General features: G+C 34.6%; 1 protein-coding gene across 1 annotated transcript in view; it reads left to right on the plus strand.

Annotated features, from left to right (window-relative positions):
- LOC113491997 (voltage-dependent calcium channel gamma-4 subunit) overlaps positions 1-19149 on the plus strand; it is a 68256-nt gene continuing 49107 nt past the window's right edge. Inside the window, exon 1 of the mRNA XM_026869250.1 lies at positions 1-478. Within this exon, the coding sequence (XP_026725051.1) occupies positions 400-478 (79 nt within the window). The 5' untranslated portion in view covers positions 1-399. The remainder of the gene's footprint in view (positions 479-19149) is intronic.

Consider the following 19149-nt stretch of genomic DNA (forward strand, 5'->3'; position numbering starts at 1 on the left):
CGTGTGTACATTTTGCCAAAGCCAACTCTTACGTGGGCAGCAAGATAAACACCTGTTACATTTTATATACGCTTCATCTTCAAATCAGTTCAGCGGTGTAGCTTATGTTGCACGCCCACCCATTGCAAATGTACTCGAGTAATCATGTTAGAAAATATTTTTATTGAAATTAAATAAACAGAGCGCGAATGCTATTATAGAAACAAAAATAACGCGCTACTATCGAAGCGCCGCCAAATTCAGTTTCGGAACATACGTTTCGCGCGAACGCTGTCATCATATTAAAACTATTCGCGGGTAAAAAATATCAAACGAGTTTCCGTTGACGCGTTTAAAAGGATTTTTCACGCGCAAAATATCGAGTGAATATTTTCCCCCTGTGGAGTTTATGTGCTCAAAATGTTTAACAATACGACCAGTTACAAATCCAACTCCGGAACCAGTTATTTAAAGAAATCGGAAACAAAAATACCAAAAGGTAATGGAAATGTTGTTTTCTTAATATTCGAATTGGACTTGATATTCTGCGTGAAATTACACGGGCCAGTGAACGTCTACCCGCAGTAACCGCAATTCAATTGACTACTTTTACAATCAATTTGCTGGCTTGGAATTTTTGGGAACAAATAATTTGTTGGGAATATTGTCACTCGTTTACAAACCGGCTATTTCATTATAGAATATTTTTGTTAGGTATTCCAATTAAAATAAATGTAATATTGCCTTCTTTAAGGTAAATATTTGTGTGAAAATCTAATTTAAGAAGACGTAATTTCATGTTTAGAATTCTGAATTATTTAAAATCCCGATTCCATTTTGTTATTTTGAAACTGAGTTCTTGTAAAAGAGTAAATATACCCTACTATCTACTCATAATAGGTTATATACCTACTTAATTTAATAATACCCAAAATATTGTGATATTAAAAACATAATAACAGCAAGCTCCAGAACTTTGATCTGTCTATAAAATCAAACCAAAACGAATCCCCGGGATTGGTAAAACTTTAACAGAAAACAAGTTGAGTCGGATCAGCGGAATCGTTACGTCCTTTGAGAGATCGCCCTTACCATTATGGATCTAATTTGCTTGATCATTCCTATCTGAGTAAATGGAACTATGCGCGTTTAATTAAAACCGGATTAGTAATTTAGCTTCACTGACTATTATATTTGGCGCAAGATTATAAACGTCAGATAGGCATTCACGAATGAAGGTCCGTGCTTGTCGACAGAAGTTTGACGCTTCCTCACAGACTAGTTTACTATGTTAAGTTCCTGTTTCATTTTGTTGACAATTTTAACTCCTGCTTATATTCAAACACGTGACACTACTTTACACACCCTGATAAAAAAATTGTACGCCATAATTGTCACAATAGACACATTAGAATGAAAATAGTTCCCGAAAGTTAAAATTTGAAACTTCTATCAAATATCTTTACAATTACCTGTACCAGACAATACATGCTTCGCAATAGAACAAAAGATTTCATTTACCGGCAGTTACAATGCAGCAAATAGTTTGGATATTTGCTCAGTGCATGCATAGACGTAAACGAATTGTTGTTATTCTCAATCGAGAGGAATGTTAGGTGTTCTAAAAATCAAGTGTGTTTACTTTAGTCCGTGCAACGTGAATTGATTTGACTACTGAATTGATGGTAAACGATTCTCTGAAATTGCACACAAATGATTCAAGTATATGTGTCAGACGAAACACTATAAGTGCTACATCGGAAGACTTAAAAGTGTGCCATTAAAGAGCAATCAGCTTCGCTTTTCGACTGGCCAAATGTAATGAAAACAATCAACATAAAAAGGCAAAAAAGAAAACTGTAAGTGGAACAAATAGTTACAATTTGGACATTAACTGTTCCTCATTTATTTACCCAATCCAAGAGTTCAGCAGATTGACTATCGAATACACAATAAGGCATGATCAATAACTGTTATACCGATTTATACGATAGGGATCGGAATTCTGCTTACTAAGTAGTCCAATGTTTAGGGTTTCGGCCACAAACGAATGATGCCGTTAAAACACTGTTTCGTATATGGGTGAGCATTAACTTTGCGTTTACCCGTCCTTTACTGTTATTACACCAATTCCAATCTTCATAACAACTGAACCACTCTGATTTAGTGTATGGTGTTCTTCGGAAATTTCGGAACTTCCCCTTTTTGGATGAAATTGTGGAATCGTTTTGTGTTTTTGTGTGAAACCCGGTGAAGATGCTTTATTTATAGTGTTGAGCTCGAATAGCGAATCGAGTGTTTGAGGTGTTGGATTATACATTTACAGCTCCGTAAAATTAAAAGCGTCAGTGTGATTTATGAGTTCCGATGACGTCTGGTAAATATTATGCCAAAGGTGGCTTGAAGTGGATCAACATTATATTTAATGTATTCGATTTTCTATTCGATCTTTCCGAGCTGATTGCAGACACGTAGAAACTTACGAGTGTGTATCTTTTGAATGAAGTCTGGAAATTGAATACCTGAACACCTGCCTTTTAGCTATCGTATTTACTTGCTTATAAAGGAAAAAGTGTCAGAAGTAGTACATTCAGTTTTACAGATCCGTATCCTAAGGATAAAAACGAGCCCTATTACAAAAACGCCGTTGTCTGTCAATCCGTATGCCAAAAGGCTGCATGCTTAGAATTAATATTTCACATATTACTATAACAACAAATAAAAATTGCAATACCTTCAGTACTGCGCGTCTGTTCAAAACTTGACCGATTTTTTTTAATCTGCCCAATATGGATTCCAATCTGACCTTGAATGCAAACAAAAATACAAGGTCCCATGTTTTTAAAAACCTTCAGGGCGTAATTAGTACTGGGCAATATATTTGAAGACAGACAAACACAGAATAAATTATAGAAAAGAACATGTTCTCTTCGCATGTTAGGATAATCATGCCAATTATAGGATAATGTATCTTTTCAGCTGAAACATCAAAGCGAGCGTTTTATTTTGAGGGAGATTCATGGCGAACACACGTTTACGTACCGTTCCGGAGTATTAGGGTATAAAAATAATACTTTATGACTCACTTCAAAGTACTTTCGGTAGATATGAAGATTTTTAATTACAGTGTATAAAAGTGTTTTGAATAAAAATACCGTCAACGCAATATGTTTCTGGTATATGGCATATCCGTCAGTAAAGCGTTCAGAGTCAAACTGTTGTACCGGTACACATGGAATTTGGCATGGAAACCCATTATAAGAATGGGTCTGCACTTAAAGGTGGGTGATTCTGACCTAGGCATAATTTTGGTGAAGCTTAGATTCCAAAATAAGAATAGAAGGTCAATCTTATGGCAATAAAAACACAAAATTTATGACTTTATGGTTAAACATTCTTTTTTTTCTTTTTTAATATAATTTTATGTATATTTTTTTTTATAAGATTTATGCGAACAAATGAAATTAATCATTATACATAATCTTTTTGCGTATATTTGACACTAGTTCACAGATTAGGTTGTTCAACAATAATAGTGAAATTTAAAATTAACTAAATATAGTGAATTTAAATATTGTTATAGCAAGTAACCTGCCTTACTTGCTATATCAGTAGTTTTTGATATACCAACCTAGTTACAACAATAATATAGAATTAACTATTTGAAATGTACGATACAATGTTCTTGTATTTGTTGTTCGTTCAAATAACAGTGTAGTTCCCAGCAAAACGCAGACGCTATAAAATATTAAGGCGGGCTGTGTACATCGTCTGCATTTAAATAATATCGTCGAATGAACTTTTGCCCAGATTTTCTCCATGGTTTCCAACGCCAGAATTATCAGCGAAGCGAGAAATTAAAGTAACCGTGAACAGCATAAAATTAACTAAGTCTGTGAATTTTAAGAGTATGAATATGAGGAACTATGGATACATTCACGTACTATAAACTATTAATCCTCCACTGTGCAGTAGTGCGAGCAGGATGGCGCATTACGCCTTTTTGAGCGGTGTCTCGCTTCCACACTGAATGAACTCTTGCTATGAGTGATAATAGTACAGACACTGCAGCAACAGTATGAATAGATTCAAACTGTGACAAACTAATTAGTCGATGTAATCACGACATGAGCCGCAAATTTTGTTTTCCACTGTTCCTTTGAGGTTTATTCACGGAACTAAATCCTATGAATAAACATTCAATTTACCTACACATGAGTAAGAATGAAATATAATTTGTTAAATATAAATCGATGAAAAAGTCGATTAAGCAGTATTATTTTTTTAAATCGATTGTAATAATCAAATCGATTCACTAAGGATTTTGGTACTCATAAAATATGTACACATAGTTCTGATATTATAGTTACTCGTTTCCTCAATCATGGAAGAACTACTGGTTCATATAGTTTGGTATACATTTCCTAACTCTATGTATAAAACTATATTCACTTGAATATATTTCAGCTGTTTTTATTTTTACTCTGCGCTCGTGTAAGCTCACTGTTAAGGTTTAAGGTGCCGGCAGATTTTCGCAGCATTAAGACTCGCTACCATTCCGTACCATGCACTCGGATTTGAACACTTAATTAAATCAAAAGTTTATTAATTTAGCTCTTATAATTTGTAGGCTACTGGCTGCAAAGTTTGAGTTTTAATAACCTACTTTCAGTTGAATTAAGATGCAATAAAGAAGACACTATTTATTATTAATATACGTATTCAATTTTTAAAATGGCCGCGGGCTATGCATTTAACATTGCCGTTTATCAATCATGTTTGATCATTCGAATACCGTATACACATATTTGATTTGAAGCCACATTTTGAGCCATATAAATTCTTCACCTTCTATAAATAAAATACACACATAAAAATAGAACAGTAGGTACCTCCTGTTTGATATTCGCTAATCTGATAAATCCACAAAGATCTTATTTGAAATCGAATATCCGAACTATCTGTTAACGCGACCTTATTGAAATTCCTTACCGAGTTTCCGTACTAGGGGTAAGTTCATCGAATACTATTTTATAAGACGTTCCTTTACAAAACACGCACGAGCTTGTGTTGGCCGTTGCCCTTATAAATCTCCGCCGGTCCCAAATTATAACATGCATAACTCCTTAAGGCTACGTTGGTTTCTGATGTGCAAGGACGTCTAGCTAGGGATGTGTTTGTTAAGAGAAAGTTCAGAGTCGCATTTTGTTCATACAAAGCAATTAACAGATGATTTGAGGGTGGCCTGCAAATGGATGATCGTTAAAGATGTTAATGAGAAATTGCTGCCTTTCATAAGACGGTATTTCTCACACTACCGTCGCACCGCTCAGCTTACGAACACAGCCCTTTTGGAAAAACTGACAGTTTTACTCACTTACTGTTCAGCTGCGTCGCTCAGCTCGGATGGAAACGCAGCCTTATAGGAACTCGTGCGGGGATGTTTTCGTAATCCGCTTCCCGTTGGCTAAGCGGTCTCTTTGGTTAAAAACCCGCGTCCTCGGCCGAGTGACAGTTGGCTGTGCCTATAGATTGGGACCAACTTGCGCGGAACGACGAGATGGGCATACGACAAATGGGATGTCTATTCGTTCCATGTCAATTTGGATGGAAACCCTCTGTTTATCTTTTCTCCTTATTAAAAAGACACGGCAATCATGTTGCTATAAAAATACACGACGTGGATGTTAAAAAATACAAAAAAAGTTATCAATATTTTCTTCGTTTTTATATCGAAAAAGGGAGCTAGAAAGCGATGGGACATGATACATGTCTCCCGTTATATTGTTTCAAATATTCATAAAAGTATTTTAATGGATCATCATCATCATCATCATCTCAGCCTATAGCAGTCCACTGCTGGATATTTAAACGTATTCTGATATTCAAACCATTAGAGATATTTAGTATAAATAAACATGTCGGCAGTATTCAAATACCCAATTATGTGCATTTTACGGTAAAAATAAATCGTCGGTAATCCAGTTTCAGCGCCAATATTAACTGAATAACAACCCCAATAACTTTTAGGTAAACTGTTCATCCAAAAATATGTTGAAATAATATTGATTTACTGTTTGTAAATGAGAGGATTCCGGAATATTTATTCAGATGAGGATCGACGCGATGATTAAACAATGTTCGTACCGCGAGACGAAAATGTTTAAAAATGATACGCAAAATTATGAAATTTTGGAAAATGAAAAAATACGTCCTATAAACGTTCTGTAACCACAATCGATGAAAATACAGTTATAAAAATTGCATTGACGTGTTCAAAGCGAATTTAAATAGCCCACCAGTTTTCATTGGTAAACTATGGTAGCTAAGTATAACAAGTACAACTAAGTATGGTAGGTGTTGGCCGAATGGTGGCCTGTTCTGCTTTATTTATGTGATGAGCACAATCGTTTGTTCTTTGTCTAATACAAGCTGAGCATAATTTTGAAGCTAAATGATGTTGTGTGAAAGCTCCGGAATATTAATTTACATTTTTTCTTTCATCTCTAGCTGAATGGGGTTTAAAGACCAGTATAAGTGACATTATACTTTTGAGCGTTCAATCTTACATACTTATATGTTTCCTGCTGTCCGACATAGGCCTCTTATCGCTTAGACCCAGAGGAAGGATGAGCGTTTTTCACAGCGCTTTATTGCGACTCAGTTTTTAAATCATTTACTTTCGTTTGTTTTTCCTTATTGATAATATACGTATTTGAGAGTAAGATACTTATTTTAGTTTCCTATTTTTTTTTTCAGATTATTTTTGGCCTGTACTGTACTTATCCAAGAATTCTATACTAAGTGACTACTTTTAAAACGATTACAAAAAATCGAATGCGTGTTTTCTATAGAACCTAAAGCTTTAACTTACACAAGATTGTAGATCTATACAAAAGACGAAAAAAATACGTTCTCAAAAATTCAATTCCTTTGTCGCATAAATTCGCCTCATATAGCATTCTAAGCTATACAGCTGGCCTATTTTTAACAGAAGACGACTCGGTAAGCTACGAACCATGGTACAATATACGACGTACGTATAAAATAAGCTTCGGTTGGTGAAGCTAAATTCACTGGCTTGCCAACTTACATTATTATATTCTATAGCCGCTGTTTTCCTACATCCCTTACTTACGTAGACACTGAGATATGGCCGTGCATACCGAGCTGAAACTTCACGTATGATAAACTAGGGTGTGTTATGATTTTATATGGGAGTTTTTAGTAACCAGACAAGCTTTTAAATTTTGTTTTGTTAATGTGTTGGAGTTTTGTTTTACTGTTTTCCTTTTTTATTATGCTTTTAATTTGTAAAACCGGTCAAGTGCCGGAGTTGCGACCCTGAAGGTCCAAATAAAGGGTAAAGAAACACAAATAATATATGTTGATCCCCACTGGGTGACTCCCAAATTTGTTTCTTTACCCTTATTTGGGCACAAAAATCAACAAATTTATGACCGCAACAACTGTTGCTTAACCTCGACTTGTTATTAGAATTTTTTATTACAGCTGCAGAAAAATACATCACCCTCAGTTACTGGATTCCGTTTTTATCCTTTGGGTATATATCCTAAAAAGGCAGCCGAACTGCAGATTTTATAATAACCGGATATTTTTTACGTCTGTTACGGCTTACACCAAAATTTTGTTTGAAGCTTGCAGAGACTAATAACGATTTCCCGGAAACCAAAAGATCACATCAGGCCTAAGATGTCCAAATAACACAAAAGTATCAAAATCGAGATTAATAAGACTGAAATCAGGGATCCAAAACACAACCCTTATCAAGGAAGACAGTTGTTCCCAAATGTTGCAGAAAACAACAAAAAATACTGCTTTTATACAACTTCACCCCTGGAAGTAACTTAGAACTCATTTAAGATATACCTATTGTCTTTTTTTCAAGCGTATTATCTCGAGCAATTTGATGACGTGGTTCGTTCAGACAATATTGCCGTCTGTTGAAAGCGGTGTCTTAAAACAGCCGTCGTGGCAAGAACAAAATCTTATCTTGTAGCCACCCTTTCACTCAATGCTTCTTATTGCGACGAACCCCGAACACTTTGTATAAGATTGCAATTGTCTTTAAACCTGGAGTTTAGGCGTAAGTTATGGGAAGTTGGGTTGGCTTACAAGCTTGATGAAGTGGAAACTTTTCCCGTTTAAAAAGTAAATGAAGCTCATTCCTTTTTGGAACGACACACTTTTTTCTCCCTTTCCTTAAAATAGGTCTCAATTAGCAAGAAAACAGATTGGTTGCGATCACAAAAAAGCTTGTGATTCTAAACAGTTATTCAACTGTTTATCTAGGTGAATTCCAGGGAATTTAAATGGTTACTCATCGTTGTCCGTTTGGCTCATCAACGATCTGATTAGATGAGGTTTACCTGAATTTTGCAGTTCACTGACCCAATAGTTTCTGTTGGTTTAGGATCGTTCAACGTTTACATTCCGAATTAACTATCGTCTAATTTAAATGTACAAATAAGCCGCAGAAATCATTGAACGGAAGTTTTAATGACGAACTGTTGGTTCACGTTTACAGTGATTAGATAGACGACATATTTTAATGACGCAATCATGCGTGTTTTGTGTAAAGATAGGGTGGATTTTTGACCGTTTGGCTTTACTTCTTAATTTCTGTTTCAGATGTATTAGAAATGAAAATTTTCAGAGTTGCTATTATACTCTTGATTTTCTCGATTACAAGTCATGAAAACCATAAATTTATTTGAACCAAAAATTTGGCAATCTGTGATGTAGCTTAATTTCACTTTACTGTGTATTTCATGATAGTTATTTTACGATAGTAATTGATAAAGTATATTGCTTGCACCCCACCCTAAGGATTTATCACAGGCGTGCTAAGGTGTGCTTGTTATTACAGTTTGTTTGGCAGATAGGACTGCAATCGTTACTCGGCTTGAGAAGAGATTCTTCAAAGCCGTTTTGTCTATAACACTTATTGTGAAGCACTTTTTAGCTAGCAAATTAATCATGATAGGAAATATTTGTTTTATACCACTTTAAGTATTTTTTTGATATCTTTTAAGGTAATAATGTATTAGCTGCAGGTAGAAAATTATATTTTTAGGAGTTTTACTGACATGGGTCGATTCAAACTGTTTTCAATAAATCTGTGATTCTTTCTAGTAAAACACTAGAAACCAGGAACAAACCGATAAACATTTTTAATTTATTCAGGGTATTTCGTTTTATTTTTTAAGTGATTGTTCTTTTATTTTGGTATCCATTAAAAATAGAGAAAAAATAGCATTAAGAATATATCTACATCAAGAAAAAAATCATGTGAACATAAATGAATTTATCTTGAAATTTGTGCGATTTGATGAGTGAGTGTAAAAACGTCACTCACTACGCGAGCTTGTCCGAAGTTTTTAATCACCTCTGATTGATATCTTAAAAGGACTGGATTAATTGGTTTAAAACCTATATTTCTACCTCACATAAGATAATTACTTTTGACCATAGAGTGAAGTACTGAAATATGGAAATTTGTAACCAACATACACCTACATATTTATAAAACTCATTAAGGCTCGACTCAAATGTAATAAAATCCCGTTTTTCAATTAATTAACGCTCATAATTATATTGTATTTTTAAGGTAAAATATGTTGAAACGTCTTAGCTACAGGTTTAGGGTTCAGTTGAGGAACGTAAAACGTTTTAATGTTTTTAATTAGAGGTCAATTTTTTGTATAAAATTTCTTCAGCAGTCTTACATATTATTTCGCAACAGAAAACATCATTCAAAACAATTCATTTCGAATATAATAGAAAACATCACGATTTTTTCCCGTTAAAAGATAGTGTCACCTATTTAAGAAATTGCTGGATCTTTCTTTAATACTTGTTTTGAATTTATTAATTTTACGTTAATTGGAACGCTAGGTTATGTTTTCGTAATTTTCAACCTCAGCGAGTTTTAATTAACGACAACTAAATCAAAACTATTATGTTGACGGAATTAAAATTAGTTTTCATAAAATCAGTTCGTGCTTGCCCAGTTCTTCTTCAACAAGCTTCTTTGTTCGCTCATTACTAACGACATTTTGTTTCGCCCGCGGTTATCTGAAACTTTTTTGACATCATTATTGGGGCCGCACGTTTTCCCCAGAGGTTAAAGTGTTTAAGGTAGGTGCTTACAATTTTTTATTAGAATAAGTTTGGTGTTATAAAATGTTAAGATGTTACGCATTGTGTTATAAAACTGTTGTAAATAATTTTTCTTTTTTTTTCTTGGTTTGGTTTGATCTTTTCGGTCAGGATTTTGCTATTGGTTTGAAAAGTGGGATGTTATAAGTTTGACTGCCATCTGTTTGTGGGTAACACCGTAGAGACGAAGCAACTACATCCATTTTGGTGCGCTTTTTTTCTTTTAAAAACTTGTTTATTCGAGATGGATCATTGATGTGTTTCACGGATCACATATTTAAAAGATATAAAATGGGTTTAACGAACACTAGTCAGCCAGCACTTTAGCACACAGATTCGCACACGCTCCAGAATCTACTTGGTTACAATAAAGCTTCATTTCAATGAGCCCAACACGAATGTACTCATGTTTCTTGCGCCATTTCATGTCATATAGCATCTATAACAATGTTATACGAACATCAAGATCATAATTTATCTTAAGCACCAACCAGCAAATTTCGTGTCAGAAAAATACAATTGAGCGAGAATTGGTTCAACAATAAGGTTTGTAAAGCGTTATTAAACGGGGGATTTTATTACTGGAATTATTTTTAGAACCATTATCAAGGATTCCATTTCATCCACTGTTTATTCGATATGGTAATAATTGAATAATGTGTTTGAATGACCTTGCTTCTTGCTCTGTAGCTCGTACTGAGATGTTTTTGATGGTTTTCATTAATTTTCAGTCCTATTTCTAACTAAGAAAATTTATACCTGCTACAGATTCTACCAATACGGCAACAAGATTGTGATCCGATGTTTACGACAGGTATTGCATCTAATGTAACTTTGAGGTTACATCCTACCCTCCTTCAAAACTTGGTATAAAGGTTATCATTACCAGCGAAACAGAGATTCTTTAAATCATTGTTCAGAAAAGTCATGAAATTTCAATTCATTAATTAAACCTTTTATCGCGATATTTCTTATTCAAACCAATGTTATTTTAATTATTATTTCATTGGTTTTGAGTGAAATGACAGGCTGAGCGAACAAAACATGAACAGCTAATAGTTTGATGGAAACCTGCCAGACACGCTGTTCCTATAAATATATCGAAACGCAGAATGAATAGTATTCTCATAACTGCAGAAATATTTTTGTTTTTAGTAAAATTAATATGAAAATACTGGTCAAGTGCGAGCCAGACAAGCAATCTGAAGGTTTTCGTACATATACGACAAAGAAAAACTATTAAGGACATTGGTCATCCATCGAATGTGATCTTTTGGAAACTTTGGAAGAAAATGTAATCGGCCAATAAACATTATATGTCATTTATTTTCAGAACTATTATTAACTTTGATTAATCTTGTTATTTCCATTCACTACTAAACGCAGACTTCACTAAACTCTGTCGAAAAATGTAAACATTTATATAAGGCAAGGGCCCGATCCTTGTAATAAATAATGCACCCCGAAGCAATCTAAGACCTACTTATTATTGAATAATGTGAGAAAAAACGCAACCACTTACTTGAAGGTTAAAGAAGTAAACGTTCTCTCAAGATTTATTCCCAACATCTTTGTATGGAACATTTTGTGACGCACAATCAATTCACGCAAACATTTCACAGCCCCTACATACATTATTCGCGTCGTTTTAATAAAACGATATTGCATCATCACTGCGACAATCGATCCATCATTCATTTTCTTGATACCGATATATTTTATGTAATACGTCTTATTTTCAAGAAACGAGGAAATTATTTGTGACGCCTATAAATTATGAGCACTTCCTTAGTTCAAAATATTTTGGAGTCCTCTAATAATACTGTTATTTGTATAATTTAACAAGAGTATTGTCTGTATTGAACTACATTGTATTTTAATTAATTTAAAATGACGAAACAGTTTAATTTGCTGTTGCACCTGCGAGTCGAAAATGGGAATATGAAATTATATAAATCCTGGTAATAAACTATCTTTGAACCATTTTTCGTCAAAATTCGTTGAGTGGTTTTTGCGTGAAAGAGGAACAAACCCCCATACATACAAACTTACACGCTTATAATATTAGAAGGATGATTTATAATGTCGAAATTGTGTTGCGTGTTGTGTAGCGCGAAAATGCACTCACAAATTTAAAAATAACATATATTTTTTTTTCAAACTAGTACTGGGTGCCATGCTATTCATATGAGACATTTCCAGTTTATGAATAGATTACACCACACATCTGATTCATCTGATTGGCCACTCGAGTGGTTATAAAATATCAGTAGTTCGTGAATATTGGTAAACAACATTAATAATAGCTGAATGTGGATGTTTTATGATGTGGATTGATAGATAATACATATACCGTATGAACAGTTTCAATAAGACTTATTTTTGTAGCAGTAAAACGGCATAGCACATTACGCATAACGGTCTCCCACAACGCTAAAATTGCTAAGGATATTATTTGATTCCTAAAAGGTCTTCAACCCTCGGAAAAACCAGAAAAATCCTGGTAATTTCATTATTATTTCAAAGGCCTCCTACTAAACTAATATTACGCCTCAGTTGTTATTCGGTCCAACCGTTTCAAATACTAAAGGGATGTTAAAATTTATTAATACGTTTCAACCATAATTAGAAACGCTAGAAGCTGAAATGGGGACTCATAACACGATTTAAACACGGCATTAATTCGGACATTTAATTTAGCTATTCATTGCGAGATTCTGACAAATTTTAATCTATAAATTGTATGTAAGTGCGGCAATGGACTGTAAAGTGTCCGAAACTTCTGTACGTTTTGAACTTCAGTAGTGTAGCACCTGTTTCCTAATTAGACATTCCACAGTTAGTGGAGTTATTTGAGCGGGACGTTGAATAATACTAGTGCTGGTGTATTGTTATATGTCGGCTTTAGGATCGTAAAAAGTAATTTATTTGGTCAATGCGTCTTGGACAGAGCCGAGCAAACAATTATATTTATGTTGTAAACTTAATTAATATTAGTATGGATTCTGCACTGGTTTGTGAATTGCCCTTGAAATGGTCCCAAAAATAGGTAGTTATTTAAGTTTTGGGACAAACATGTTTGTTCGTCTAGTAGCCCCTTTACAGAGCTAATAAATTCTAAAATATAATTTAGCCATTATTTGTTTAATTTCCTGCCAACCGCTATCAAAAGCCCGGTCATTTTCAGCTATTTCAAAGGCTGTCATTCGCAATATTTCGTATTTCTTGTCGAATCAAAAAAACATTGAATATAAATTTATCATTCAACTAATGTATAATTTAAATTCCAATATACGACGGGTATGAATATTGTGATATTTATTGAGTCTGTCAATATTAAAGCATATCTTTGTTATATGCCAACCTTGGCTGAGCATGAATGTGAAGAACTTTATAAAATAAATCGAAGGTAAATTTTAAAAAGTCACATAATACAAATTTTGATTTTCGCATTTTGTTTTTCAAATTTAGTGATTTCAGTGGATGTTTATGCAAGGAAGAGAGATGAAAAAATATATAACCGGAGTTTCCTTAAACTAATCGCATGTGTTAAGTATATCCTTAGGAACCGCATCACTCATACAAAAGGTTATGACCTAGATACCTTCATCACAAGCACGCCAAAATTCAAATAAACTCGTGTCCGTACATTGGACAGAACATTAAAAGGCCATTTGAGACTTCAAATAAAGATTTAGATGCATAAAGATCTATCGAACGATCAATGCGAGTATGAGAGGCACATAAAATAAAATTGGATGTAATAAAACGGGTTATACCTGGTGGCACAGCCGCGGCATAGCGTATTCTTAGCTGTATCGGTGAGGCCATGAAACTAGAGGTATTGGGTTTTAGGTTGGCTTACAAAATTCTTCTTCTCAACGAAATTTCCATGTAGGTAGCTAATATAACCCCGATATAATTACAAAATTGGAAGTCTCAGATTGAGTTTGAATAAGGCTATATACGACCATACAAAATGGCACGAAAAATGGGAATCATATGCCAAGCCGTGGAAAGACAAAAGCTGTTGATGCTGCTGGTGAAAATTATGTTTCACTAAAAATAAAATGGTTTTTACTTGGAGTTAAGAAATAAAATCAATATGCCTCTCTTTTTTTCAACGAATGAAACGGTATGCCTATTCTTACTGTTTTTTTTCCAGCAGTGAGCTATTTATAATATTATATTATCATTTATTGGCGTACCCGATGAGTAAATCAGTACTGTTTTTGTTAAATTTTGCGTGTTCAATTCCAAAATCAAGTGAATTCTAAGTACCGTGAGCAAAATTCATAAATATCATTCATGATTTCGCATGTCTGCCCAATTTAAGACAAAGAGACTCAGAGAGACTTTACACGTGTAGCCAATTTGGAATGTTGTATTAAAATTTGTATTTCCTCATTCCTCGTATAATCTTAATTCCAAATCATATTTCCATCAAGCATTTTAAGTATTGGTACAAAGGCTTAATCGCCATCAAAAATCTTAATTACTTGAGTTTCTTAATGGGGGGAAATAGTGACAGTTTCACTGCCAATGTCATTATCGCGTTAATTAGTTCCAGATTGGTGCGATATTTCAAGCCCACCCCAACGTTTTCATTGACTTTGTTGGGACGCTTATAATTGATTAGAATCGGGGTGTTACGCAATCTTGATTTGGCATCGCTCACTCTCACGTCCTGTTCTCAATCAGGAAAGAGGAAAATGGTATGTTCAAATGTGACTCTACAAGATGTATGGAGATTTTCCGAAATTTAGTTTTACCATCCCTAGTTTTCGCATGCACGGCAAAGGAGCAATTCATAGGTACTTAACTTATTGCAACGCTATCTTTTTTTAAGATTTACTTAATTCTTTTAAAGAGTTTGCCATTATGGAGGTTTAATTATAAGATTTACAATTAAAAAAATGCATATTTGATCGTTAGCAGCAGGGATTGTCAGAAAGGGTTGCCGTGGCCCCAGTACAGAAAGAGCAAAGAAAGATGGGTGAGTTTTAGTCAGTAGAAGTCTGACACTAAATTCCGCTTAACCTTGATGATTTCTAGTCAGAAAAAAAGATCTTTAGCATCCGCTCTTTCCCTAGCCACATACAGTCAGTTAGATGTGCAGAAACGATGCCGACTATAACCATGGTCCCAGTTCCCAGGTTTATGCCGTTAGGTGCGCTCCAGAGTATCATGACCAATCCAAAACGAATCGTTTTATTATATGTATGCTCCCTTTTTTCTCCCAAAGTACTTTAAATATGCAAAACTCCCATGTTAACAGTAAAAAGTAGATTACAATAGACAGATTGTGTTTGTTTTTATATCTATTGATGGTGGTTTATTTAAGTGTTGGTTTAATTTTAGTTTCATTTTTATGGCGTCTGGCGGTTGTGTCTGCCTTAGTCTCTTCCCGTGAGAATATAATGTAGCTTATGCCTAATAAAAATCTAGAATATATTATAATATAACTAGTTGATGTACTTAATATTGACGTCTATCAATATACTTAAAAAAATGGTTTTAAACCATTGAGTTTTCTCTGAAAGCAAGACGTCTTGAAACCATAATTATAAAGTTAGATATTTAATAAAAAAAACAAGGCACAAAACAGATTTGACGTTACGGTTTATAAAAAAAGACATGTAACCCTATAAAAAATATATTATCCTTTTAAAAATATAATTTATGAACTGGCGGTAATTTTGCAATAGCAGTAAAATTCCAAATTAAATTACCTTACAGGTCGGCTCGTCGAAATTAAACCTATGAACTTTATTACACGTATTCATGGGGAAACCGTTAAAACGGGAAGTAATCATGATCCGGTTCCACATGACTACATGGCGAGTTCTATAATTAAGTGGAGGATCAAGGTTGTATCTACTTCAACTGACTATTGCTCCATTAATGTATTGGAAGCATTTTTGTAATGTTAAAAAAGTACAAGGGCTACCTAATACGTGTGTGTGATGATGATAATGATATAGTTTGTCAGGATTTTCACAATAGTCCACAAATGTATGGAAGTGATCCAACCAACTCAAGTTTTAAGTCAGGTACTCAAAGTAATTGTTATTTCCTCTTCTTTGGCTTTGTCTGCAACCAGCATTTTTCATGTTTTCTAAATCAACAAAGATGAACTAGTTACCCCACGATGTATTCCTTTGCCGTTTATACAAGGGGTAGTTTAGAAGCAACAAGTATTTAGTAATACGCACATGAAAAAATAAACACTGGAGCGTGCTATGATTTAGGACCTAAAATACTCTAGAAAAACGATTTGGCTAAAAAGGCTGCATTGAAAACTACCTATATTTCTCAATACAAAATACGCCAGCAAAGCCGAGATATATTATTAGGGCTGGTATAAAATCTTGTTTGTTTGACAACCTTAATGGCGAAGCTATCGAACGTCCGGGGGTAGAGTTTCCGCGGAGAAACAAACATTTTTGTAAGATAGAGATGTTTATTTAGTTCTAATATTAATATTGAAGCTTACATGAACTTATTGCAGAGGATAGAGGAGCTCGTGGCTAAGCTATAACCGCATAAGTTATTCGATCACAGGTTAAGCTATGCTTGACACGGTTGGTCCGTGGATGGGTGACCGTCTTTGTCATAACGAGTTCCTCCGTGTTTCGGAAGGCACGTTAAATTGTGGGTCCCGGCTGTTATTCCTACATCTTTGACAGTCGTTACAGATAGTCAGAAGCTGAAAAAGTCTGACAGCCAGTCTAACCAAGGGGTATCGTGTTGCCCAGGTAACTGGGTTGAGGAGGTCAGATAGGCAGTCGCTCCTTGTAAAACACTGGTACTTAGCTGAAATCGGTTGGACTGGTAGCCGACCCCAACATAGTTGGGAAAAGGCTAGGCAGATGATGACATGAACTTATTGCAAGTATATTTACATACTCTTAAGTCTTCTGCTAGATTTCTTAGGGATAAAAAAGTTTGCATATGATTCTCATCCGTGTAAGGGTAAAAAATTGGCCAATAGAGTTATTAAGTAACTACTCGTACGCGGTTAGTATATCGTGTACGGGAATTTCAGTATCGCGAGTGTGCACTTGACCGTTTTTTATTTAATTTGAAGCCTTCTGTCAACTGATTATAAATAAGAAACACTTTTTTGCAAGCTTTGCTGGATTTCCAATAAATCCAGCAAAGTTTTTTATCTGGTACATCCTATATAGGTATAGCTGCACACAGAGTCATAAAAAAATAATCGAAATTTACCCAAAATTAAAAAACCTACTAACACTCCGATAGCAATAGAAAAGCCTTTTACAATAAATATAAAAAACCTTTTCGTTTTCGGCGTAAATCCAATTACGAGAACATTTTTCAATTCACAGCAATATTTTCGGACATTACGACCAATCTATTGAAGACATTAATGTTGATTACGCTCGATAACTTCGAGGCCGTCTGGATTGAAGGACTGGAGGATTACCATCACGTCTTAAAGTAATATTATTGCAGTTGTGAAAGCGTGATAGAGCTATATACGGCATAGAGCGGCATCTCTCTTCCACAACTTTAATAATGTTACTTTATTAAAGTGATTGTAGGCACTTTATACACGGTGATTTTTTAGTCGTCTTACAAAAGTAGCCGAGTTCATGTATCTGACGTAAAATACCCTTAAGCGCGATTATTATTTTTTATCATCAAATAAGATAATAAGTACGAAGAAAAATTAAACAAGAGAAATCTGAAATATACTTCTTAAAAATGATAAAAACGCCGCCGCCCGCGCCCCTCACCATTGTTACAAGGTACGGACCGCGCTCGCAACAGAGCTATGTTACTTAAAAAGTACGTATTGCGTCATAATATTGAATAAAAAATTCATTTTAAATTTATTCAAATCTCGTAAATATCTATTTTTTATCATGAACGTGTTCTTAGTCATTGGATATATGAACAGGGCTGCTTTTGTAAGACGAATAAAAAATCACGGTGTATACTTGGATAGGTTTAGTCAGCAAGAGTCTGTCACTATCCATTCCTCTTCCCCGAGGAAGCGGTTGCTATAAGGAATCCCCAAAAACAAAACAAGGAAGGTATCTTATATATTTATTTTAATTTAATTTAAGTTTGAATTTTCGAGTTAAATATTGTGTACATTAAGGTATATTAGCTTTCGTTGTTTCTTCATATCGTATAATTGTAATATGAATGTAACTATAGGAGTCAGCGTTACCAAGGAAGGCAGGAACTTTGGCACTGGCAGGGTGTAATATTTGACCCTTCTTAGTGTTCTATATAAATTTGATAGGACACCTTTTTTTTAGGGTTCCATCAAACATAAAACGGCGACGAGGACGGCCTCGAATGATATGGCGCGACGAACTGGATGCGTACCACAAACAGTGGATGGCAAAAGCAATAGACCGGACAGAGTGGAAGAATCTAAGGGAGGCCTTTGCCCTGCAGTGGGAAAGTAACGGCTGAAAAACAAAATACCTTTTTTTAACCTTCAGTGTCGCTGACTCGCACTTGATCGGTTTTTTTATAGCTATGTAATCCTAAGCACTTATCGACTTAGCAACTTCCAAATTCTTCTATATACAAGGTTAGACTTTTGACTTCTTTGTATGATTCTAATCCTGATAGAATTATTTTATGTATGTATTTTATTTGATCTAATCCTCTTCTTCCTCGCTTTCTTCTCTCCAAAAGTATTCCTCTTATAATATGTTGTTGACTCTTCTAAGGATTAAAATTGTATCAAGTGCCGCATTGGGAGTTGCCAAATTGACTTCTACTCACCCATAGCTCATATTTACTATGTATACCGATATACCGTTCATAACAACGATTGATTGTGACCTTCTCTTTCTACATACTTGCACTTCCCTCCCTGTGTTCTGCTTCTATCACACCGCATTCAGGTAAAGATCGTTAAGACCGCGATAAACTATCCAACCGGCTACTACCAGATAATTAAAACAACGATCATAAAAACATAACCACACACTGCGTATC

The sequence above is a fragment of the Trichoplusia ni genome, chromosome 3 (assembly GCF_003590095.1).
Source record: "Trichoplusia ni isolate ovarian cell line Hi5 chromosome 3, tn1, whole genome shotgun sequence".
NCBI classification, from domain to species: domain Eukaryota; kingdom Metazoa; phylum Arthropoda; class Insecta; order Lepidoptera; family Noctuidae; genus Trichoplusia; species Trichoplusia ni.